Below are 26,667 nucleotides of genomic sequence, written 5' to 3' on the forward strand. Positions count from 1 at the left end.
TTGAAATGTAAATAAATAAAATATCCAATTAAAAATAATAAAAAAAAAAAGAAAAAAAGAAATGCCTGGAGGGGTTTGGCGGGATAAACAGAAGGTGAAATGAAGTAATTGTATACATGTAAATCTGTAGGGTGGAGAGATGGCTCATCTCAGTATGTAAAGGTGCTTATTGAAGTAATACAAGCCAAAAAACCCTCTATTTTAATCTTCAGAACTCACACAGATGTGGGAGAGAATCAACTCCACAAAGTTTTCTTCTAACATGGCAAATGTCACCTTCTCTCATAATAAATAAAAATGTAAAAACCTTATACAAAATGTCCTTTCTCAGAGTTGCCTTGGTCACGGCATTGCTTTACAGCAATGGGAACCCTGACTAACACAGAAGTTTATGGCCAGATTATAAGGAAACCCTCATGCTGTCTGTTGGAATTTGAATGGATAGTCTCTGGCTTTGACAATACGTGATTTTAAAGAAGAGGTGGACAATTTGTCATGTTTTATTGAAGTGTTTAGGAGAAGCATTTTAGAGTCACTAGAGTTAAGGCCCCGAGGTCAAGAAGGGAGTACAAATCCTACATTAATCTGCCAGCCCAGTGCTCACGACTGTTCAGTTAAGCTCTCTGAGTCTGGCTCCCTATCTGCTAGCTGGTCTCGGATGTTGTAGGCATAACCTGGCACCACAATTACTCGGCACAATGCTATCAATAATGATAGTGTCTTATTCTGATATTGGGATTAAGCTTGTAAGGCTTTGGGGTGTAGAAGCTATTTTAGCTATGGCTACTGATGAGTTCTTTTGTAGACAGTTTGAAGTTTCCTGGGGCCAACTTGCTTATGTCATCCCTAATTAGAAGCACCCACGACTAGTGACAGGGTGGAATGTTCAGATAGCCTGCCTTGACTTTACTTTTTGTTTGCTTGCTTGCTTGTTTTGTTTTTTTTTTTCAAGACAGGGCTTCTCTGTCTTGCCCTGGCTGTCCTGGAACTCCATCTATAGGCCAGGCTGGCTGTGAATTTAGAGATCCGCCTGCCTCTGTCTCTCTAGTGCTGGGATTAAAGATGTGTGCCACCACTGCCTGGCTTCACTTTACTTTTAATTGTGCCTACTCAGAACACTTTGGATCTAATCAAAAACTTGTGTAGCTGGTCTTATTTAGGAGTTAGAAATGGAATCAAGATATCTTCAAAAGTGCCTGGGGACATGCCTAACTCAAGGTCTCACGGAAGTTGCAAGAGTTCGCCCTTTGGATCCGATTGAATATTTAGCCTTGTGGATTTATAAGCACAAGGAAAACGTGAACATGGAGCAAATGGTAAATATGGATATCCTTTAAGGAAATCAGAAGAGCAGGGCAATTGGTTCTTGTCTATATTTTTATGTCCAATCTGTTTTCTATTACAATATATAAAAATAGGGGAGAAAATTGAAAGGGAGTTTGATCTTAAACATTTTCTTCTCTGTGTTGTTTTTCTGTTATATTTAAATATGTCAAATATGTTCATATATTTATCTGCACAGTTTTTCTTTTTTGCTTTTTCATTTATATTTATGGTATAATCTTAATTCTATGTTCTTCATTCAGCTAAAACCTAAAACTCTCCCAAATTGTTGCCTAGTTTCCAAATGAATAGACCATCATTTGCTTAACCTGCTTTCTAGTGTATGTGTTTGAGATGCTTCTGAGACTACATTTACAGATCATTGGTTCTCTAATTGTGCGCTGTTGCTTCTTTTTTACCAATTGCTAGAGACAGAGAGAAATAATTGCATTGGAGCACGAGAGAGAATTAGCCATGATGGAGCGGGAAATGCTGGAGCGACTCAAGGCAGAGGAACTCCTATTTCAGCAGGTGAGACAAGAGGGCACACGTGGCGGAAGTGGACATCACCACTGGTGTGTGCACCCACGTCCTGAGACACTGGCCATCCCTGGCCACTCAGACATGACTCTCCAGTATCCCTGTTCTTCTTTTTGGAAAAGGCTATAGCGTGAGATCATAGGGCAACCCAGAGAGTGTGTTGGAAGCCAAGGGGACACTGAAGCCAAGGGACAGTAAGTAGTTAAGGGCCCCACTGCTGAGCTGGTGCCCACTCCAAGGCCAGGTACTCTGTCTAGGAAGAGTGGACAGGGTGGAGTGCAGTAGGAAAGGCGGGAGATGGTGAGTGAGCAGGATTTCACGGAGCTTGTGATGGGAAGAGCAATGGCTTTTATTGTGATTTAGGAACACACAGAGCACAGTGAGTGACATTAGAGAATAGAAAAAAATAGTCTAGAGCCTTCTGTCCATAGGAATAAGAGATAATGGATCTGGGAAATAAGTGAATGCTTCTTATTGTACTTCAGAGACAGAGAATGGGTGGCCTCGTTTTGGGAGGGTGTGTCAGTTGGTGACAAGTTCAAAGGAGACTGTGTGCTCCTGTCTCTATCTTCTTTACAAAGTAAGAACCAACCACAAACACACACAAAGAATGAAGTGATGAGGTCAGAGAGACGGCAGGAATGGTGAAGGCCTGAAATAATACTGCAGGGGCAGAAGAATGGGCTGGCCAAGCTTCCTGTGTTGAACATCTCTAACAACAACAACAGCAATTCCAAAAAATGTTCCTAAATATGAAACTTTTTGCATGCTTACATGAGGCCAAAAAGTGGGAAATTCCACATTGTTGAACTTAGTTTTACACAAAAATCGTTAAAATAATGGTATATAGTTATTTTCAGGTAGAAGGTAAAACATAACTTAATTTCCTGTTTAGGCTTCAGTACCATACCTAAGACATTTATTTTTATTTACATATTAGGGATATGTAAATATATCAAAATTAAGAGATCTAGAGCAGATCTAGCCCAAAGAATCTCTTAAACAAGATAGTCAGCCTGTATGATGCTACGTTTGGAGACTAATATTCGTACTAGTGCTGTCTACTTGGACCAATCCTCCTTGACAGATTCTATTGCTAGTCTAGTCTGTCCTAGTGAACAGAAGCAGGAAGTCTCAGTAGTTTTCCTTCTCTGGGACAATGAGTTCACTATGCGAAGATACTCCACTTTCTTTCCCCCATCTATTTTATCCTACTTGAATAAACTTTAGCAACACTAGAAAGTAAACACTTTCCTAGCCATGTTATCCAACAAAGCCAATCTGCTGTGTGTTGAACCAGAGCATTTCATTAGCCAGGCATGTGGAATGTGTGGTAACGTTCTGCAGGAGATGCTATGGCTGGTTAAAGAAGTTGCTTTGGTGAGCAGAGATGGGAGAAGGAGGGCTGAACCAGCAGTACTTTTAAAGATCTCATCTCATACAAATCACTTTAGTCCTGTTTGTAGGTTTAAGAACAAAAGAGAAATAACTTGACTCTGCATGCACTGCTTCCTACCTTCGGCAATTAAAGAAGTGTCTTGCCTTTTCTTTTTTTTTTATTGGATATATTCTTTGTTTATATTTCAAATATTACCCTCTTTCCCAGTTTCCCTCCCTCCCAGATAGTCCCCATCCCATCCTCCCCCCCTACTTCTATGAGGGTGTTCCTCCACCCATCCCTCTTCCCTGGCCTTGATTCCCCTACACTGGGGCATCTATAGAGCCTTCATAAGATCAAGGACCTCTTCTCCCATTGATGCCTGACAAGGCCATCCTTTGCTATATATGCAGCTGGAGCCATGTGTCCTCCTTGGTTGGTGGCTTAGCCCCTGGGAGCTCTGGGTGGGTCTGGTTGGTTGATTTCATTGTTCTTCCTATTGTTGCTCAGCTGAAGGGGTTTGCAACCTCATAAAGTGTCTTTTCTAATGCTTAAGGAAATCAATCAGTGTAGAAGCTGAGTATTATTTGACTATAATAACCACCCTAATTCCCTGAGATTTAGTTGAGGTCTTAAAGGTGGCCATAAGCAGCTGTGTAGTTCCGGTAACATCAGCACTAGAGCTGTGGAGGCAAGAGGCTTGTTGTCAGTTAGAGTCCAGCCTGGACTGTGTAGGTAAGACCTGTCTAAAACAAAGAAGCGAGAAGGAGGGTAGAGCCAATGTCTAGCTATTGATGTGCTGTAACTGCCGTATGATTCAACACCTTTGATTCCTCAGCAGCAGTTGGCATTCCAGTTGGAGATGGAAATGCAACAGAAAGAGAAACAGAAGACAGATGATTTCAAGACAGGGCAAGAAAAATCAAGTAAGGTAATCTGAAGTTTCGTTACATGTCTGCTCAATTAGAAGCTTCTAGACTCTTCCAGCCATGCCAGCAGAAAGACTAGAGGATGTACAGCACAGACCCCCGCTTCCCATCAGCTGTGGGCTCCAGTCTCAGCCTTCCGTCTGCTATCCTGTTTCCCGACAGTGGTTGTGGCACAGGACAATAGGCATCACCCAGGAAGTGTGTGCAGTCACACACGTGTCTTTGTGAGCCACAAAGGTCTCTAGATGGGCTCTGCTCATGGTTTTGTCGGGAGACAGCTGTAAGTAAGGTACTTGTAATTAAGGTACTTGTTAGATAAGGTAGCCATGTGTCACTTTTCTTCATGTTACATTTATTGAAAAATCATTTACGTCTAAAACAATCTGTTCTCATGTTAATTTTCATGTTTCTTATGAAAATAAAAGAAGTGAGTTAAATTTTAAAAATACCCGTTTTCATTGGTAATAATTTCTGATATCCTGAAAATGTGTGCCATGTAGGCCAGGCTTCTGAAAAACAGTGTGTGGCTGCTTTCTTCCCTATCCAACCAAAACTCTCTTTACTGAACCCTCAATTTACACTGAAATCAGGAGCAACTTTTATCAAATGTATTTGATATGTTTATTAATACATTAAATGAGAACAAAACCATCACTTGAAATGTTTTTTGTTTGTTTGTTTTAGTTTTTTTGAGACAGGGTTTCTCTGTGTAGCCCTGGCTGTCATAGAACTCACTCTGTAGATCAGCCTGGTCTGGTACTCAGAGATCTTAGAGATGATGTTTCTGCCTCCTGAGTGCTGGGATTAAAGGTGTAGTGAACATTTCTTTAAAAATATGTAGGGTGGTAAATTGAATAAAATAGGTGAGATATTGAAGGATGAATTCAAGTATCTGCAGAGTTTTAATATCCAGTTGCTAGTCTGTTAGCTTGGGCAACAGGAACATTTGTGGGGATATATGCATAAGCTCACACATATACTAACACACCAGAGCATCACATGAATAGATCCAGCTATCAAGTCAACACAAGTTTAATACTTTGTGTCATATTGGCTTAATGACACTCATCTCCACCTTAGAAACAATCACTGCTCAGAGTCCTTTCATGGACCTTATTCCGGCCCATAGACACATAATATAAGCTATCATTCTCAAACGTATGAGGATTCCTGAGTGAAAGAGATGCCAGTCAGAGATGCTTGCCTCAGACCCCTGGGAACAAGAGTAAAGACCTAACAGGAATGGCTCCCCTGATGCACTCTGAGGTTAATTTTAGCCTCTCTCCTGATGTTCTGGTTGATGGGAAAGAATGAGGGTCTTGGAATTTACTGGGTTCCAGAGAGTCATATGTTGATGCTCCCACCATTGCAGAGGAATGGATTTGTTTTCTGGTTTAGTTAAAAAAACTGGAGGAAAGGTTAGCGTCAAATAGTCACCCGTGTGGTTGAGGGTGGTGCTCCTGTAAGCATATAAATGTTGTGGGGCTACTGTGTGGATGCAAAGTAATGACTTCCTAGAAAAGCCAGGCATAGCGGTCCACACTTTTGATCCTAGCACGCAGTGAGGCAGAGAAATCTCTGTAAGTTCAAGACCAGCCTGGTTCACAAAGAAAGCTCCAGGACAGCCAGGACTGTCACATCGAGAAAGCCCATCTCAAAAATGGTCAAAAGTAAATAAATTAAAACTTCCTAGAAAAAATTTACAATCCTCATTGCAAAATAGTACCACATATATCTCTATAATTAGGGTGGTCATATGTACAGTCACAAATTGAGTAATCTTCAAACTGTCAAACTGTCTTATATCCTAGCACAAGTCATGTGACCTTGCTGAAGGTCATAATGATGAAAAGAAGGACGTCATAGTAAATTGGCTTCGTTAGAAGAAAGCCTTCTCATTCAGAAGAGGCTTCCCATGCTGGGCAAACATTTCCACTGCAGAGTATAGGTGTTGCTAAGGACCTATGGAGACTCCTTGGGCATGGCACAGTAGCTTGGTCAGGGTTAATTAATTTAGAACTACGCATTTCTTTCTTCCTTTATAGAAAACCCAACTTCAAGTTCTCTCTAAAAATCTTATTCTAAGATGTTATTTTAATATTGTTACTTTTCATAGTTGCCAGAATGTTTGCTTCAGTTTTAATGTTTCAGCCCATCTTTAAAATTCATAATATTTATTAAGTCTTAGAAAACTCCATACAATGTATCTTTTTTATACATTTCCCTTCTATTTTTGAGATTATAATGTAATTAAATCATTTCTCTATTTTTTCCTGCCACCAAACCCTCCCATGTACTTCTCCTTATTTCCTTTCAAGTTCATTGCCTTTTCCAATTATTTCCCACTAATTATTACTTAATTTATATTAATAGTTTCCCATTATTAGGAATATATATATATATATTCCTAAATAGAACATGCTCTATCTATATAATGTAACTTTTATGTTTTCAAGGCTGAATATTTGGCATTGGATAACTAGGTTCTTTTCTCTGGGGAAGGCTATTTTCCTCCTCTCAGTATGCCTTAATTGCCTGTAGTTCTTTGTGTAGGGTTAAAGTCTCATCAGCTTTCCCCGTTCTGTTTGACTATTGTTGTCCTTGATCAGTGTGTGTTTATGCAGTCATGGCTGTGAGACTTCATGTATGTAGCTTCTGACACTACTAGGAGACAGTCTCATAGCAAACTCCCTGATCCTCTGGTTCTTACCATCTTTTTGCTCCCTTATCCATGTCCCCTGAGCCTTAGGTGCACGTGTTGTTATGTAGATACATTCACTAGAATTGGATTCCTCAATTCTGCATTTTATTTTAATGAGGTTTTATATTAATTTAATTTTAATATGGTTTCAATTTAATTTAATGTGGTTTTCTGTAATAGTCTGTTGTTCAAAAAAGTTTAGTAAGTTTCCTTAGATGAACCCAAATATTTACATAAGGGTTCCAGGACAAATATTTGGAGTGTTGCTAGGAATTATGTAGGTTTAGTAAAATGGTGGTTATAGGCTCTCTTTTAAGACCCATGAATGCACTCGGCCTGAGTAGTTAGCTAGGTTTCCAGTACCAAGCAGGATGCCCCTCTCGTCGATTAGATCTTAAGTCCAATTAGAGAGCTCTTGGTTGCCACTAAGGTATATGTACTCCTCTTGGACCATTTGGGTTATCCTGCAATACTGTCATTGTGAATATAGGCATCGGAGCCGTAACTGCTTTCCTCTGGAAGCTACATGGTACATTCTGGGTCCATAAAACCAGGTCCCCAAGATAAAAGGTACTCAGGTCTCTTTCAGGGCTGTGTGTCTGAAGGGCATGGTAGCCTCAGTAATTGAGATTTACCTTCCACCTCTGGTCCACTCATTTTTTTTTTAAATTCAAATGATTATAAATGGTTATCTCCTATTAGTATGTAACAATAAATTAAACTGTGAGTCTTTGTTTTGTGTGTACTGTATTCTGATAAGTCCTCAGAAAGTGACATCGCTTTTGCTGTTAAACGGATCATAGCACTTTATAAAAATAAAACTTAAAAATCAACCGTGGAATGGAAGTGAATAGTATTCAATGTTTTCTTGACTTTATGCAGGACATGATGAGCATGGAGAGCACAGCTAGGGGTGAGGAGCCCATGCTGTCAGAGGTGAGAGGGAAGACCTACTGTGTGTCTTGGGAAATGAACACATATCTTAGAACAGAACCTTACTTTTTGTATCAGTAGTGCCTTAGCTAGGGTTTTACTGCTGTGAACAGACACCATGACCAAGGCAACTCCTATAAGGACAACATTTAATTGGGGCTGGCCTACAGGTTCCGAGGTTCAGTCCATTATCATCATGGCAGGAACAGGACAGCACCCAGCCAGGCATGGTGCAGGAGGAGCTGAGAGCTCTACATCTTTATCTGAAGGCTGCTAGCAGAATACTGGCTAACTGCCACGGACCAACCCAGTCGGGAACACACGACCGGCAAGGAACAGGGCTTTGGTAGTCAGAACGGCACAGGTTCAGCGGTGACAAACAGAAACAAACACAGAGGCAGTTTGAATGTATTTTGCAGCTCTCAAGCAAGGATTTTTATACATAAAGAATTGGTGTTACAATTCTAAAAGATGTATCCAGTGAAGCAGTCACAAAGAACAATTAGCATAATCATTTGGCACAAGAAAATACAAAATAAATCAGGTATAATATTTCCCAGGCAATGAGTTTAGAAGATCAGGTACAAAGAACATCTTCTTCCTTGATCAGAATAAGTTATATGAAATCACCTGTAGTGAATGACAAACGTTCAGGAGGCATTTAAAAAGTCCTCAAGAACACTTGGTTATAACTCCTAGGTCCTGACCAAGTTAATGAATTTCCATGAATAATCCTTATCTAACATCTAGCTTCTGTCTCATTAAAAATTCTCAAAATTCAATTTAAAACTATACTTACACAATGCTTTCCATACAACAATGTCAGAGCCAACCTCATCTATACACCCATAGCCATACAAATTCATATGTTGTTGGGAGGTTATTTTATCAATGCATTATGTTATAATTATGTAAAGGATTATGAAGCAAAGCGCTGGAGTTCTCAGAAAAGAGATCATGGCCAGTGACTCTCATCCAAATTACTCGTTTGGATTCTCTCGGCCCAGGCTATCAGGAACATCTCGTGAATACAAGAAAAGAATAGGGAAAATCAAAGCAGGCAAACGGCCATGAGCACTACAGCTCAAGATTATTCTCTGGCTGGAGAGTTCCACAACCGGTTCCAGGAGACCTCCTCCTGCAGGAGCCTAACGCCTCAGTCTGTGGAACTTGTCACACAGCATCTACTGGGGTTGGTGTGACATTTCTCCCTTTTTTATTTTTTAATTGAAGCTTGTAGATATCTCTTTTGGCAGTGAAAACAGAAGAGAAGACTAGATTGAAAATGAGTGGAAGAATAAAGAGAAGAATTATTCCTGTAGCCACCATGACGACAATAATCCAATGTAACCAACTTACAGGGTTCAAGGACCGCAGACCAGCACCAATAGACTGAGCCAAATCCTCTAGGCCAGCGAATCCATCATGCGCCTTGCTCATAGCTGAAATTTGAGTTTTTAATTGAGTCATATCATGAGTAATACCATTGTCTTTCCAAATTTCCAACAAATGATTTTTAGTAAGAGTCCAATTATGTTGTTTATCATAGAGTAATGGTGTTACTCATAAGTATCGAAAGCTGGCATGACACCTGGTAGAAAGCTGAACCTGATTATTTTCTACCTCTTGTCCTAATTCTAAAACCACATCCTCTAAAGCATCAAGCTTTGCTTCTAATTTCTTATCTATAATTTGTTGCTTTACTAGTGCCAAAGAAACATTTTTATTTAAATCATTAACTAAATGTGCAGTCTTCATTTCTGAGACTAAAGTGACTGATGAAACTGTAAGTGAAGTCACAATAGCTATTAAAGCACTAATACCTAAAATCAAGGCTGCCACTAAGTGCTTCAGTCTAATAAACTCATTAATTCTTTAAAATACTTGTAAGGCTTCATTGTCAAACCAAGCATTATCTTTCAAATCTACAGGAAGCACAACATAGGAAGGTCTTTGCAATATCAAATTGAGTGAATAAGACTCAGCTAGCTTATGGTCAACACAATTAGTCAAAATACATTTGGAACAGTTAACCCTATAAGATCGTTCTAATTTAGTAATTTTCAAATCTGTAGGTCTTCCAGCAAGTATACTATAAGGATAACCTAAATAAAATGTAATTGCTACAGGAATGTGTTTAGGTTCCTGAGGCTTTTTTAAATAAACTATACTATCTGCAGCATAAAGCCTAAATAGTCCTGGGAATGTTTTCAAAATATCACCTGAGGGAGAAAGACTGACACAAATAGGTTCTACCCATCCTGGTGTGAACCACCTATTAATAGGCTCTCTTGTAAATACATCAGGCTTAGACCCACGATACAGTTACTCTTCTTTATGAAAATAGGGTCTATAATTATTGTATGGTGAAACTATAGACTAATCATAAATTTTTTCTTGAGTATTCCAAGGATCATGTACTGCAGCCAAGTACTCAAACCCACATTTAAGCCAACTCGACCTTACACTTCTCAGCGGAGATTGCCATACCTTGCCCTTGTCCCTATGTTCTCTTACACACGATTCCATAGGAATATCTTCTGATAGCCTTACCAAAGTTTCATTACTATAAACAGTCCCCAAGATCTTTATTCTAGTCTCCCACATGAATCTTCTATGGTGTGGAAGGTTCCTTCTCTGGAGGCAATCCATCTGGAGCATCAGAAAGAAAAGTTCTATAAGCAGTGGAAAGACAACCCATGGGAGCTGTTCCTGCTATATCAATACAAACTGGGGCAGAATCAGACATTACTTCATATTTAATTACAGTCGAGGTCAAATGGGAGGAAAAAAACAGCGTGTGTCCCCCCATCGGGGAGTCCCATCCTTGTGGAACTTAGGTTTACATTCATTTCTCCAATGCTTTTTGGCAACGAGGCCAAACTCCTGGAGGAACAGCCCTTCTATTGGAGTCCCTATTATTATTTCCTGGACATTGCCTTTGCATATGTCCTGATTTTTCACATTTAAAGCAAGTAGGCTCGGAGGTTCCTTTTCCTCCTCCACCATAAGTCTGCTTAACATAGGCACTGAATTTCTGACCTTTCATAGCTGCAGCGTAGGCCATTCCTTGCACTACGGCTGGTGAGGCATCTACGCAGGCCTTTATATAGTCCCGCACTGTTCCTGCCTTTCGAATAGGCCTTCTAAGGTCTTGACAAAGAGTATTAGCATTCTCCCAAGCCGACTGCTTGAGCAGAATGTCTGGCCCTCGGATGGAGGCAGCATTCTAAAGACCGCCTCTTCAAGTCGAGAGACAAAACTTTGATAAGTTTCCTCATTGCCCTGCTTTATTCCAGAGAGGGTTGTTCCGTTGGTTCCAGGAGGTAGCAACTTCCTCCAGGCGTGCCCAGCATTATGTGTGATTACTTCCAACACATCCCTAGGTATGCTCACCCGAGTCTGAGGAGGAGTATATGCTCCTATACCTAGCAGCATATCCATCCCTGGCTTGGAACCGTTTTTCTTAAGAAACTGAGTAACTGTCTGTTTTGATCTGTCCTCATATTCTGTTCTCCACAAAACATAATCTCAGGTTCTAGTGTAGCTTTAGCTGTCTGATGCCAATCATGAGGAGAGAGCCAATGACTGGCCACCATATCTAAGACCTGGATCGTATATGGAGCAGAAGGACCTGATGTCTTAACGGCTGACTGCAGCTCCTTCAGCGTCTTTAAAGGGAGAGGTTCCCATAAAGGCTGTTCGTCTCCCATACCTTCTACCCCTGGAAAGGGGAAGGTTAAGTCTGCCTTCCTTCTAGCTGCTTCTACTGCTCCCTGGAAGCCCCTTGGGGCTAAGGAGCACCTTCCTCTTTTCCCTTTCTTGACTGCAGGAGCTGTGAAAGGAAGATCTTTGTCACAACAAGGATCCCTTTCCTCTTCATCCAGGTCCCAATCTAAATCAGCATCATCATCAGAATCTTTATTATTAGCCTTTAGTGGCATCTTAACAGAGCTTGTGCCCTAAGAGCGTGCAGGCTCGTCTAAAGGCTTCGCTTCTTTCTCATCTATTGAAGAAGTCTCATGAACAAGTCCCTCAAACTCTGTGGTATCTGACAAAAGGTCCCTCATCTGCAGCCACAGTGGGTAAGCATGAGGGGGAAGTTCTCCTTCACCATGCTCCTGAACACACGTTCTCATATCTCTGCCTGCTTTCTCCCAGTCTGATAGAGACAAGGAACCTTCCTCCAGGAACCAAGGGCTTATTTTCTTTAGGAAGTCAAAGAACTCCCTGGTTGTACTTTCTGAGACTTTCAACCCTCTACCGGCCATCATATGCTTAAATACTGAAAGGAACATTCATTCCTGTTTTGACTCAGTCTGCCCCATATTACCACAAAAATTACTTGCACTTGACCGATGATCCTTTACCGGTGGGACTGCAGTTCCCAAGCGAGAGCCGACCAGAAAGAGGGGGGAAAAGATTACCTGTCCAAACATCCCTGTTCGAGGGCGCCACATACAAATTCATATGTTGTTGGGAGGTTATTTTATTATGCTATAATTATGTAAATGATTATCAAGCAAAGCGTTGGAGTTCTCAGAAAAGAAGTCATGGCCAGTGACTCTCATCCAACTTTCTCGCTTGGATTCTCTCGGCCCAGGCTATCAGGAACATCTCGTGAATACAAGAAAAGCATAGGGAAAATCAAAGCAGGCAAACCGCCATGAGCACTACGGCTCAAGATTATTCTCTGGCTGGAGAGTTCCACATCCGGTTCCAGGAGACCTCCTCCCTTTGGAGTCTAACGCCTCAGTCCGTGGAACTTGTCACACAGCATCTACTGGAGTTGGTGTGGCAGCTAACAGGCAGCTAGGATGAAGGTCTTAAAGCCACACCCACAGTGTCACATGTCCTCCAATCAGGCCACGCCTCCTGATAGAGCCACTCCCAAGGCCCAGCATATACAAACCATCACAAGTGGCTGAAGTTTTAATAAGGACGCTGTCAATACTAGGATGGGCACGGTGGCATGCCCATGTGATCACAGTGCCTGAGGTTGAAAACTTGTAATCCCTTCTGGGCATGCCTAAAGCTATGTAGTGAGACCCTGCCTTAACAAAACCAAAGCAAGAATAAAAACCCTATGAAAGTGATGGTCCAGATGAATGTTTCAGTGACAAGGCACAAGTGTGCAGTGCCTTGAAACAAATTTCAAAGCGAATACAATTTGGACATTCTGTAGGTACTGGTATATTTTAAAGCTACAATGTCCTGTTATGTTGCCCATTGAATTGCTTACACATTATGTATATTCAAGTTTCAAGTGGATTTAAAAATAATTTTTAGTGCTTCATCCTAGAATTCTCATACCACTAGCGGGCAGCGGTAGACGTGAATTCTACCAATTAAAAGTGTCGAGTCTCAGTGCTTAATTCAGAAATTTTATTTCAAAATTGAAAGAAAAGGGGCATGATCATTTTGAAGCCATGTGAAAGTAGAAACTGGATTTTACGTCTGTAGGAATCGATGATGGACACGGGCAAGACCCTAGCGGAAATCAGCGATCGGTACGGGGCACCTAACTTGAGCCGAGTGGAGGAGCTGGACGAGCCAATGTTATCGGATGTAAGTATCAAGATGTGTCCTCCCAGGACAGATCGCTTTTCATGTTGATAAAGTCTAGTATGTATGGGTTTCCAAATCATAGTTTTCCTTATGCAAAAAAGACCAAAATCGCTAACCAAATTGTTTTTTTAAGCCTTTATTTTATGTAAATGGATATTTTGCCAGTATGTATGTATATGTCTGTGTACCATACACGTGCAGTACCAGTGGAGGCCAGAAGAGGGAGCCAGATCCCTCGGGAGAAGGGAGAAGCTTGTGAGCTGTTATATAGGTACTGGGATTCAAATCCAAGTCCTCTCCAACAGCCAGTGCTCTTAACTGCTGAGCCACCTCCCCAGCCCCACTGACCAAATTATTAACTGGTGTTCTGCTTGTGACGGAGGCACCACTGGTATATCTCTGTTTACATGTATAGCTCTAAATCTATCTATGCTTCTATCAATATATAATAAACTGTATCTACATATTTTACAGTTAGAATTTGAAAACATCAAAACTTCCTATCACCAGCCTATTAAAAAAAAAACTTCTTAGAAATACATGTGTAAGGCAGTGGGAGAGGGCTAGAATGTAAATAACAATAATAATAATAATAATAATGATAATGATAATAAACTACCAAGGTCGCAAGAAATAAAAAATATTAAAAAAGCGATATATCTCTGTAAAATAATTTTGTGAAATATGCAATCCTTAAATTCAATAGAGAAAGAACCATTTTGGCTCTCTTGAACAAACTCTGCAAACACATAAATAGTTTAGTGACAACAAGTTTATTAAAGTTTTGGTCATGATCGGCAAAGGTCGTCCTGACTCAGTTCTCTTTCACCGCCCCCCCCCCCCCCCCCCATATATCCCCAGGATTCTCCTTCAGGCCTTCGGTTCACCTGTCGCTGCAGGCAGCAACAGTATATAAGTGCACGTGTTTGTTTATCGAGCATATTGTGATGTCCATGTCAGGCACTGTGCCAGATGCGGTGGGGAATAGGGCAGCTTCTCACCTGCTCCAGTTTCCTGTTTGGAGGAGGAACACAATCTGAACTGCATTAGGTGCTCATCATGAGAGTGATCAGGAAATCTACTATCCATACCAATGTGATTTATGGCTGAAAGAAAGGTCTATGAGTAACTGGGTCAGATCATCAGGGGGACTCTTGCCAGGAGCACATTGTGATGTCTAATCTTAGTTATCGATTTGACATACCTGGAATTGAATTTGAATTTCTTCCACCAGATTAGCCTGTGGGGCATTTTCTTGAATGCTAATTGATGTAGGAGAGCTACTGTGGGCTTGGGCTGAATAAGAAATACAGGAAGTGAGGGAATCCACCAGTAAGCAGTGGTCTTGTTAGGGTCTGAGGATTGCTGAAGGAAGACCCCAGGCTCAAATAGTATGCAAAGACAAAGAGTATTTATTCTGCAGAAACAACCAGTATGCGTGGGGGGTCAGCCATTCATCGAAATGGCCAGTCCAGAGGAGTTCCCAGCCCCTTTTAATGGAGTTCCCCTAGGGCTAGAGGAATTTTCCTGAAGGATTAAGCAATCTCTAATGTGATCAGTAGGGGCCAAAGTGGTGACATTAGTAGGATTTTGATTGGCTGCTAAGTTCTTCTATATTTTGTGAGACCTTAGAGAGTTGGTAACCTAAAATTTCACAGGTGGGCAATGGGGATGCTAAATTGGTGAGCTTCTGATTGGCCTGGGCCAGGTGGTCTGTGGTCTGCGTTTCCAGGCCACGGGATGAGATACCCAAACCCTACAGGGCTGCCCAGCATAGATGGCCAATCCTGAGTTATTTCCCCGTTCTTGTGGTTATCTCCAAGCTGTCTTTGGATGGGGGATTTTATGGAGCTGGTGACCTAGGACCTAGTTCCTGAGACAGGTGTCTTTCCCTTTGAAGTCAAGCCTGGTCCTGAGATGGAGACGTTGTCCCTTCAGTCTGGCCTAGTCCAGTCATCCATGGATTTTACTTCAGTTCTTGGCCCAGATTCACGTAGTGATGAACTGTGATCTGGAAGAATAAGCAAAATACCCCCAACCCCTGCCTGCCCACCATGTTGCTTTGGCTATGGTGTTTGAACAGGGCACATCTTGTTACTTCATTCTGTGGGTACTGAGAGGGTGGGGCATGATGAGGGCGGAGCAAGTTTCAGGAGGATAATTCTGGAAAGAAGTGAGGGACGGTTACTCAGCCGTGGGGAAGGGGAACTCTGAGGGAGAATTACAGGTGGAAAACACAAGAGGGTTAAAGACCGAGGTAGGAGAGCGCAATGATCAGGAGACAGCAGGCGCCAGACCCTGAAAGGACTTGTATTTCCTACTCAGGGCCTCCCTCTGATGGTTACCTGTAAGTGGTGCAGGGAGAACCAGTCAGAGCTGCACTTTGGAAAGAGCATGTGCTGCTGGCTCTAGTGTGGGAGGAGAAAGGGGAAGAAATAGTGAAATGAGCTAAGGGAGGGAGTGCCGCTAGTGTGCAGGTGAAAAGGGTTGTAGGCCGGGGTGGGAACCGCTGGGAGCTACAATATTTAATAGCGCCCATTGGAAGTAGAAGAAGAAGCTGTTTTCAAGAGCTTTTCAGGAAGCAGGGCTAGAAAGACTTGGTGCCAGACAGCAGGGAGCTAGACATTAAACAGTTCCTTCCCTTTGAGCCCATGGCCCATTGGGAAGGGGTCTATAAGAGACCAGGCAAGGAGACTTGGAACTAGCAACAGCAAGGAGCTGCCACATAGCCCAGCGTTTCAGCTCTGCTTCACAGAGCTGGGAGAAGGGTGAGACTTAAAGGCGGGCATGGGGGGGTAGAGGGAAGGCCAGATCATGTGGGGGTTGTGCATGCTGGTGTGGGGCAATGGACCTTTCCAGGAAACTTGGTAAGGTAAAGGAGGTTTGAGTCCCGGGCAACTTGGGGTACACACTTGAGATGTTAGGTGACTCCCTGTTCCCTGCCAGATTCCTGGCCTGGAACACGTGCCACACTTTCCACACAAGGAAACGTGACCCATGGTTATATAGGCCCTGAACAGAGTTCTCCATGCTAATGAGGTACCTAGAGGCCCCGAGGGTTTAGCCAATATGCTCCCCTTCCCAGACACTCCTCCCTGCCAAAAGTATTTAATCTCTGGCTTACCCCGAGAAATCGGTCCGCATCCATTTTCCATGATGAACAATAAATGAACAGTTTTGAACCAAGGACTGTCTCTTTCATCTACTACCACCAGGGGGCGCATGGAGAAGGCCTTCACCTACAGAGCTGCACCTCCTAAGTCTCCTGTAGAAGGCCTCTCTGTGCTTCCAAGCAACTTCCTCCAAGCTAAAGACAATTGCTGCTGAGCTAAGCCGGAGCTCCCAGCCTGGGCCCTGGGCTCGATGCAATCCTCAGCCCGTGGGTCCCCGCTGGTTCGGCCTCATTGCAGGCCAGTGGACCGCGGATCCTTCATTCCTGATCCTCTATGTGGCACTCTGGTGGCGACTAGATGTCTGGGGGATGGGGTGGGGACAGGGAATACCAGCTTAGGCTTCCCACATCTCAGACTGCGTTTTCCTACCCCCAGAATGGTGTCTCGTTGCTTCCCTGAAGGCTGGCGGCAGCACAGTTATAACCAGAATAGACTTAAGCTTGGCTCAAGCGATGGGGGAGAGGGAGCCAAGAAGGAAACCCAGCCTTTCTCCCCGAGCGGCTGAGCTGTGAGTGTTATCATTGGTGGACGTAAGAAAAGGAAGTAGGGCTTTTGCACAGGGAGGTTTTAACCATGGAGATGTTGATTTTCAGGTGATAATCCACTTTATGTATGCTATAGCTGTGGTAGGGACAGGAGGGTCATACAGAAGATTCGGACTCAGTAGGCAAGGGTATGTGTGCTGAGATAGGACAGGAAGCACAGCATTGAGCACCGTGCGGCGTGTGAAGGCCTGAGGTCTAGCTAGGAAGAAGCCATTAGGAATTCCAGACCTTTAAAGGCCAAGGCTGACATCAACAGGACAAGGCTTCTGTTCCCGCTAGGGGGTGGCTCTGGAAAGGCAGCACTTCTCGAGAAGGGTGAGAAAGGTGTGGATAAGACATTGTTTGGGAATATCATTTATAATTACATCCTACTTTGGTACTCTCTGAAATCACCTGAAACTCAACCAGCTACCTTTATAGACTCACACTGGCATTATTTAAGCTTGGTTTTCTTTGCCTTGTGTCTTTTCATTGTAGTGAAGTTTATTTACCTTGTATTTTGCTTTTAGGTTGCGTTAAACATTGATCAAGATCTGTAGGACCAACCAACCGAAAAGAAATATTTCCTACCTGTTTCAAGTTCCAAATTACAAGGGCCCTAATACGTATTTTTCTCCTTCCAAACTTGAACCCTACCCCCCTTCCCCCAACTCGCTAACTTTATCAACAGGCTTCAAAACCGTATCCTTAAAATAAAGTTTAGCTATCTCAGTACGGATTGGTTACTTGTGATGCATTGAGGAAGTGTGACAGAATTTGTTGAAGCAACAGAAAGAAGCAAGAGATGAGCCAAAAAAAAAACCGTACATCTCTACACACAACAAGATGGCCTGGAAGGAAAGTTCGAGAGACTACTACTGTACAAAGGACAGAGGTCTGAAGAGTTTCTCCCACACTCAGATTGCTTCTCCTTTGAGACTGCACTGCAAAGTATTTTCCAGATTGCTGGCAGGTGGAGCCTCTTAGAACATTTAATCAAACTCCGACAATGTAGGCAAGATTGGAGGGAGTGTTTTCCCCATTGCCCTGGAAGTGTCTGCCCTAGAGCTTGGCTCAGCCGTGCTTGCTGGAGAACAAATGTGTGTGTGTGTGTGTGTGTGTGTGTGTGTGTGTGTGTGTGTGTGTGTGTGTGTGTGTGTTTGTGTGTGTGTGTGTGTGGTCCTTTTCTTTACACTGTGCAGTCGGGTAGCCAGGTCCTGTCTGTCTTTTCAGGGTTTGTGAAAGTAGGGTTCTTGCAATGAGTGTGCACACAGAGACAGTGAGCGGGAAACACTCTTGGAGAACCTGAAGATTTTTTTTTATTGAATATATTTTTTATTTACATTTCAAATGTTATACCCTTTTTCAGTTTCCCCTCCTCCCAGAAAACCCCCAACCCATCTTCCCACCACCTGCCTCTAAGAAGACACCCCTCCACTCAACCCACTCCCACCTACTGCCCTCCAGCCCCGATTTCCCCATGCTGGGGCATCTATTGAGCCTTCATAGAACCAGGGACTTCCCACCGATGCCGGACAAGGTATTCCTCCGTTACAATTGTGACTGGAACCATGTGTACCCCTTGGTTGATGGCTTAGTCCCTGGGAGCCCTGGGTGGTCTGGTTGGCCAACATCTTCGTTCTTACCATGGGGCTGCAAACCCCTTCAACTCCTCCAGTCTTCCCTCCAACTCCTCCATTGGGGACTCTGCTCTCAGTTCAATGGTTGGCTGCCAGCATCTGCCTCTATTTATAAGGCTCTGGCAGGGCCCCTCTGGAGACAACCATAACAGGCTCCTTTCAGCAAGCACTTCTTGTCATCTATAATAGTGTAGGGGTTTGGCGACTGTTTATAGGATGAATCCCCAGGTAGGACAGTCTCTGGGTAGCCTTTCCTTTAGTCTCTGCCCCACACTTTGTCCCCATAATTGCTCCTGTGAGCATTTTGTTCCCTTTCTCAGAAAAACTGAAGCACCCACACTTTGGTCTTCCTTCTTCTTGAGCTTCTTGTGGTCTGTGAGTTGTATCTAGTTTATTCTGAGCTTTTGGGCTAATATCCACTTATCAGTGAGTGCATACCATGTGTGTTCTTTTGAGATTGGGTTACCTCGCTCAAGATGACACTTTCTAGTTCTATCAATTTGCCTAAGAATTTCATGAATTCATTGCTTTTAATAGCTGAGTAGTACTCCATTGTGTAAATATAACACATTTTTTTTGTATCCATTTCTCCGTTGAAGGACATCTGGGTTCTTTCCAGCTTTTGGTTATTATAAATAAAGCTACTATGAACATAGTGGAGCATGTGTCCTTATTACATGTAGGAGCATCTTCTGTGTATATGCCCAGGAGTGGTATAGCTGGGTCCTCACTATGTCTAATTTTCTGAAGAATCACCAAACTGATTTCCAGAGTGTTTTTACTGGCTTGCAATCCCACCAGCAATGGAGAAGTGTTCCTCTTTCTCCACATCCTCTCCAGCATCTGTTATCCCCTGAGATTTTGATCTTAGCCATTCTGACTGGTGTGAGGTGAGATTTTAGTGTTGCTTTGATTTGCATTTCTTTAGGTTCCATTCGAGTTTCCTCAGTTGAGAATTCTGTTTAGCTCTGTACACCATTTTTTAATAGGGTTATTTGACTCTCTGGAGTCTAACTTCTTGAGTTCTTTGTGTACATTGGATATTAGCCTTCTGTCAGATGTAGGATTGGTAAAGATCTTTTCCTAGTCTGTTGGTTGCCATTTTGTCCTATTGACAGTGTCCTTTGCCTTACAGAAACTTTCGCAGGTTTATGAGGTCCCATTTGTCGATTCTTGTTCTTAGAGCATAAGCCATTGGTTCTGTTCAGGAACTTTTTCCCTGTGTCCATGTGTTCAAGGCTCTTCCCACTTTCTCCTCTATAAGCTTCAGTGTATCTGGTTTTATGTGTAGGTCCTTGATCCACTTAGACTTGAGCTTTCTACAAGGAGATAAGAATGGGTCGATTTGCATTTTTCTACATGCTGACCTCCAGTTGATCCAGAACCATTTGTTAAAATTGCTGTCATTTTTTCCACTGGAGTTTTTTAGATCCTTTGCCAAATATCAAGTGACAATAGGTGTGTGGGTTCATTTCTGGGTCTTCAGTTCTATTCTACTGATGGTCCTGCCTGTCTCTGTACTAATACCATACAGTTTTTAACATTATTGCTCTGTAGTAGAGCTTGAGGTTAGGGATGGTGATTCCCCCAGGAGATCATTTGTTGTAGAGAATAGTTTTTGCTATCCTGGGTTTTTTGTTATTCCAAATGAATTTGCAGATTGATCTTTCTAGCTCTATGAAGAATTGATTTGGAATTTTGATGGGGATTGCATTGAATCTGTATATTGCTTCTGGCAAGATGGGCATTTTTACTATATTAATCTTGCCAATCCATGAGCAAGGGAGATCTTTCCATCTTCTGAGATCTTCAATTTCTTTCTTCAGAGGCTTGAAGTACTTGTCATACAGATCTTTCACTTGCTTGGTTAGAGTCACCCAAAGGTATGTAATACTATTTGTGACTATTGTGAAGGGTGGCATTTCCCTAATTTCTTTCTTAGCTTGTTTATCCTTTGAGTAGAGGAAGGCTACTGATTTTTTTGAGTTAATTTTATATCTAGCCACTTTGCTGAAGTTGTTTATTAGTTGTAGGAGTTCTCTGGTGGAATTTTTGGGGTCACTTAAGTATATGATCATATCATCTGCAAATAGTGATATTTTGACTTCTTCCTTTCCAATTTGTATACCTTTGACGTCCTTTTGTTGTCTAATTGCTCTGGCTAGGACTTTGAGTACTATATTGAATAGGTAGGGAGAGAGTGAGCAGCCTTGTCTGGTCCCTGATTTTAGTGGGATTGCTTCAAGTTTTTCTCCATTTAATTTGATGTTGGCTACTGGTTTGCTTTATATTGTCTTCACTATGTTTAGGATGGGCCTTGAATTACTGATCTCTCCAAGACTTTTTAACATGAAGGGATGCTGAATTTTGTTAAATGTTTTTCAGCATCTACTGAAATGATTATGTGGTATTTTTTTCTTTGAGTTTGTTTATGTAGTGGATTATGTTGATGAATTTCCATATATTGAACCATCCCTGCACCCCTTGAATGAAGCCTACTTGATCATAGTGAATGATCATTTTGATGTATTCTTGGATTTGGTTGGCAAGAATTTTATTGAGTATTTTTCCATCAATGTTCATAAGGGAAATTGGTCTGAAGTTCTCTTTCCTTGTTTGGTCTTTGTTTGGTTTAGGTATTCGTGTTATTGTGGCTTCATAGAATGAATTGAATAGGGTTCCTTCTGTTTCTATTTTGTGGAATGGTTTGAAGAGTATTGGTATTAGGTCTTCTTTGAAGATCTGATAGAATTCCTCATTAAACCCATCTGGTCCTGGGCATTTTTTTGGGGGTTGGGAGCCTGTTAATGACTGCTTCAATTTCCTCAGGATTTATGGGAATATTTAGGTGGTTTATTTGATCCTGTTTTAACATTGCCACCTGGTTTGTATCTAGAAAATTGTCCATTTTGTCCAGATTTTACGATTTTGTTGAGTGTAAGTTTTTGTAGTAGGATCTGATTTTTGAATTTCCTCAGTTTCTGTTTTTATGTCTCTCTTTTCATTTCTGATTTTTTGAATTTCCTCAGTTTCTGTTTTTATGTCTTTCTTTTCATTTCTGATTTTATTAATTTGGGTACTGCCTCTGTGCCCTCTGGTTAGTCTGGCTAAGGATTTATCTATCTTGTTGATTTTCTCAAAGAATCAGCTCCTGGTTTTGTTGATTCTTTGTATAGTTCTCTTTGTTTCTATTTGGTTGATTTCTACCCAGAGTCTGATTATTTTCTGGGATCTACCCTTCTTGGATGCATTTGCTTCTTTTTGTTCTAGAGCTTTCAGGTGTGGTATTAAGCTGTTAGTGTAAGCTCTCTCCATTTTCTTTTTGGAGGCACTTAGCACTATGAATATTCCTCTTAGTACTGCTTTCATTGTGTCCCATAAGTTTTGGTATGATGTATCTTCATTTTCATTAAGTTCTAAAAAGTCTTTAAATTCTTTCTTTATTTGTTCCTTGACCAAGTTATCATTGAGTAGAGCATTATTCAACATCCATGTATATGTGTGTCTTTTGTTGTTTTTGTTTGAATTTAAGACCAGCCTTAGACCTTGGTGATCTGTTAGGGTGCATGGAATTATCTCAGTATTCTTGTATCTGTTGAGGCCTATTTTATGACCAATCATATGGTCAGTTTTGGAGAATGTGCCATGAGGTGCTGAGAAGAAGGTATATTCTTTTGCTTTAGGATGGAATGTTCTATAAATATCTGTTAGATCCATTTGATTCATAACTTCTGTTAGTATCATTGCATCTCTGTTTAGTTTCTATTTCTATGATTTTTCCATTGCTGAGAGTGTGGTGTTGAAGCCTTTCATTGTTATTGTGTTGGGTTCAATGTGTGCTTTGAGTTTTAGTAAAGCTTCTTTTATGAATGTAGGTGTCCTTGCATTTGGAGTATAGATGTTCAGAATTGAGCGCTCATCTTGGTTGATTTTTCCTTTGACCAGTATGATGTGTTCCTCCTTGTCTTTTTTGACAACTTTTGGTTGAAAGTTGATTTTATCTGATATAAGAATGGCTACTCCAGATTGTTTCTTGGGACCATTTGCTTGGAAAATTGTTTTTCAACCTTTGAGGTAGTGACTGCCTTTTTCCCGGAGGTGGGTTTCTTGTATGCAGCAAAATCTTGGGTCCTGTTTACGTATTCAGTCTGTTAGTCTATGTCTTTTTATTGGGGAATTGAGTCCATTAATGTTAAGAGATATTAAGGAAAAATTATTGTTGCTTCCCGTTATTTTCCTTGTTAAAGGTGGAATTCTGTTTGTTTGGCTGCCTTCTTTTGGGTTTGTTCAAAGAAGATTACTTTATTGCTTTTTCTAGGGTGTAGTTTCCCCCCCTGTGTTGGTGTTTTCCACCCATTATTCTTTGTAGAGCTGGGTTTGTGGAAAGATGTTGTGTAAATTTGGTTTTGTCATGGAATTTCTTGTTTTTTCAGTCTATGGCAATTGAGAGTTTTGCTGGGTATAGTAGCCTGGGCTGGCATTTATGTTCTCTTAGGGTCTGTATGACATCTGCTCAGGATCTTCTAGCCTTCATAGTTTCTGGTGAGACGTCTGGTGTAATTCTTATAGGTCTGCCTTTATATGTTACTTGACCTTTTCCCCTTTTAATATCCTTTCTTTGTTTAGTGCATTTGGTGTTTTGATTATTGTGTGATGGGAGGAATGTCTGTTCTGGTCCAGTCTGTTTGGTGTTCTGTAGGCTTCTTGTATGTTCATACATCTCTCTTTCTTTAGGTTAGGGAAGTTTTCTTCTATAATTTTGTTGAAGATATTTACTGGCCCTTTAAGTTGTAAATCATCACTGTCTTCTATACCCATAATCCTTAGGTTTGGTCTTTTCATTGTGTCCTAGATTTCCTGGATATTTTCAGTTATAAGCTTTTTGCATTTTGCATTTTCTTTGACTGTTGAGTCAATATTTTTTCTTTCTTTTTTTTTTTAAGATTTATTTATTATATGTAAGTACACTTCAGAAACACCATAAGAGGGCATTGAATCCCATTACAAATGGTTGTGAGCCACCATGTGGTTTCTGGGATTTGAACTCAGGACCTTTGTTTTTGTTTGGTTTTGTTTTTTTTTTTCTGATAAAACTGGAGATTTTCTTTTCTTTCTTTTTTTATTTTTATTTATATTTTTATTTGACAAATTTTTTATTTACATTTCAAATGATTTACCCTTTTTAGGCCCCCCACTCCCCGAAAGTCACATAAGCCCCCTTTCCTCCCCATGTTCTCCCATCCACCCCTTCCAACTTCCCTGTTCTGGTTTTGCCCTATACTGCTACACTGAGTCTTTCCAGAACCAGGGACAACTCCTCCATTCTTCTGGTACCTCATTTGATGTGTGGATTAGGTTTTGGGTATTCCAGTTTTCTAGGCTAATATCCACTTATCAGTGAGTGCATACCATGATTGATCTTTTGAGACTGGGTTACCTCACTTAGTATGATGTTCTCTAGCTCCATCCATTGTCTACGAATTTCATGAATTCATTGTTTCTAATGGCTGAATAGTACTCCATTGTGTATATATATCACATTTTTTGCATCCATTCTTTCATTGAGGGATACCTGGGTTCTTCCAGCTTCTGGCTATTATAAATAGGGCTGCTATGAACATAGTGGAGCATATATCCTTATTACATGATGGGGAATCCTCTGGGTATATGCCCAGGAGTGGTATAGCAGGATCCTCTGGAAGTGATGTGCCCAGTTTTCTGAGGAACCGCCAGACTGATTTCCAGAGTGGTTGTACCAGTTTGCAACCCCACCAGCAGTGTTGGAGTGTTCCTCTTTCTCCACATCCTCACCAACACCTGCTTTCTCCTGAATTTTTAATCTTAGCCATTCTGACTGGTGTAAGGTGAAATCTCAGGGTTGTATTGATTTGCATTTCCCTAATGACTAATGAAGTTGAGCATTTTTTAAGCTGCTTCTCAGCCATCCGGAAGTTCTTCAGGTGAAAATTCTTTGTTTAGCTCTGTACCCCACTTTTTAATAGGATTATTTGGTTTTCTGGGGTCTAACTTCTTGAGTTCTTTGTATATATTGGATATTAGCCCTCTATCTGATATAGGGTTGGTGAAGATCTTTTCCCAATTTGTTGGTTGCCGATTTGCCCTTTTGATGGTGTCCTTTGCCTTGCAGAAACTTTGTAATTTTATGAGGTCCCATTTGTCAATTCTTGATCTTAGAGCATATGCTATTGGTGTTCTGTTCAGGAACTTTCCCCCTGTACCAAAGTCCTCAAGGGTCTTCCCCAGTTTCTTTTTTATTAGCTTCAGAGTGTCTGGCTTTATGTGGACGTCCTTGATCCATTTGGAGTTGAGCTTAGTACAAAGAGATAAGAATGGATCAATTCACATTCTTCTGCATGATGACCTCCAGTTGAACCAGCACTATTTGTTGAAAAGGCTATCTTTTTTCCATTGGATGTTTTCAGCTCCTTTGTTAAGGATCAAGTGGCCATAGGTGTGTGGGTTCATTTCTGGATCTTTAATTCTGTTCCATTGATCGGCCTGCCTGTCACTGTACCAATACCATGCAGTTTTTAACGCTATTGCTCTGTAGTATTGCTTGAGGTCAGGGATACTAATTCCTCCAGAATTTCTTTTGTTGTTGAGAATAGTTTTAGCTATCCTGGGTTTTTTGTTATTCCAGATGAATTAGAGAATTGCTCTTCTAACTCTGTGAAGAACTGAGTTGATATTTTGATGGGTATTGCATTGAATCTGTATATTGCTTTTGGCAAAATGGCCATTTTAACTATATTAATCCTGCTGATCCATGAGCATGGGAGATTTTTCCATTTTTTGAGGTCTTCTTCTATTTCCTTCTTCATAGTCTTGAAGTTCTTGTCATACAGATCTTTCACATGTTTGGTAAGAGTCACCGCAAGGTACTTTATATGGTTTGTGGCTATTGTGAAGGGTGTCATTTCCCTAACTTCTTTCTTAGCCTGCTTATCCTTTGAGTATAGGAAGGCTACTGATTTGCTTGAGTTGATTTTATAACCTGCCACTTTGCTGAAGCTGTTTATCAGCTGTAGGAGTTCTCTGGTGGAGGTTTCAGGTCACTTAAGTAGACTGTCATGTCATCAACTCAGGACCTTTGTAAGAGCAGTCAGTGCTCTTAACTGCTGAGCCATCTCTCCAGCCTGAGTCAATGTTTTCTATGGTATCTTCTGCACCTGAGATTCTTTCTTCTGTCTCTTGTATCCTGTGGTTAATGCCTTCATCTATGACTCCTGATTTCTTTCCAAGGTTTTCTATCTCCAGAGTTGTCTCCCTTTGTAATTTCTTTATTGTTTCTACTTTAGTTTTTAGATCCGGGTGGTTTTGTTCAGTTCCTTCACTTATTTGTATGTGTTTTCCTGTAATTCTTTCAGGGATTTTTTTGTTCCCTCTTTAAGGGCTTCTACCTGTTGACCCATGTTCTGTATTTCTTTAAGGGAGTTGTACTTCTTGAAATCCTCTATCAATATCATGAGATGTGATTTTAAATCCAGATCTTGCTTTTCTGGTGTGTTGGGGTATTTAGGACTTGCTGTTGTGGGAGAACTGGGTTCAGATGGTGCCATGTTGCCTTGGTTTCTGTTGGTAATGTTCTTGCATTTGGCTTTTGTCATCTGGTTATCTCTGGTGTTAGCTGGTCTTGCTGTATCTGACTGTGGCTTATCCTGCAAGCCCATGTGTCTGTACTTTTGGGATTCTCATTCTCTCTATGTACACAGGTATGTAGGCACTCCTGGGAGAGCAGATCTCTTGTGGTGGTATTTGTGTATGTATCTCGGTGGCTCAGGATTAGCATTGAACTCTCGGGGTTCTCCACAGTCCTGGGAGGTCAGCTATCTCCCTGTGCCACCTGGACATGGAGCACTGTGGCAGAGGATGTTACCTAGCCAGAGATAGAAACTGGAAGGCTCCTGCCTGATGGTTCTGGGTGGGTTCCTCTGAGT

General features: G+C 41.4%; 1 protein-coding gene across 1 annotated transcript; it reads left to right on the forward strand.

The window, feature by feature from the left end:
* Positions 1-1,169: 1,169 nt before the first annotated feature.
* On the forward strand, positions 1,170-17,629 carry Dydc1 (DPY30 domain containing 1). The gene is made up of 6 exons (XM_052190202.1): positions 1,170-1,316; positions 1,753-1,854; positions 4,080-4,172; positions 7,754-7,807; positions 13,268-13,372; positions 17,600-17,629. Exons 1-6 carry the CDS (start codon positions 1,170-1,172, stop codon positions 17,627-17,629), a joined length of 531 nt encoding a protein of 176 aa, XP_052046162.1.
* The last annotated feature ends 9,038 nt before the right edge of the window (positions 17,630-26,667 follow it).

Source organism: Apodemus sylvaticus, chromosome 8 (assembly GCF_947179515.1).
Source record: "Apodemus sylvaticus chromosome 8, mApoSyl1.1, whole genome shotgun sequence".
Classification (NCBI taxonomy): domain Eukaryota; kingdom Metazoa; phylum Chordata; class Mammalia; order Rodentia; family Muridae; genus Apodemus; species Apodemus sylvaticus.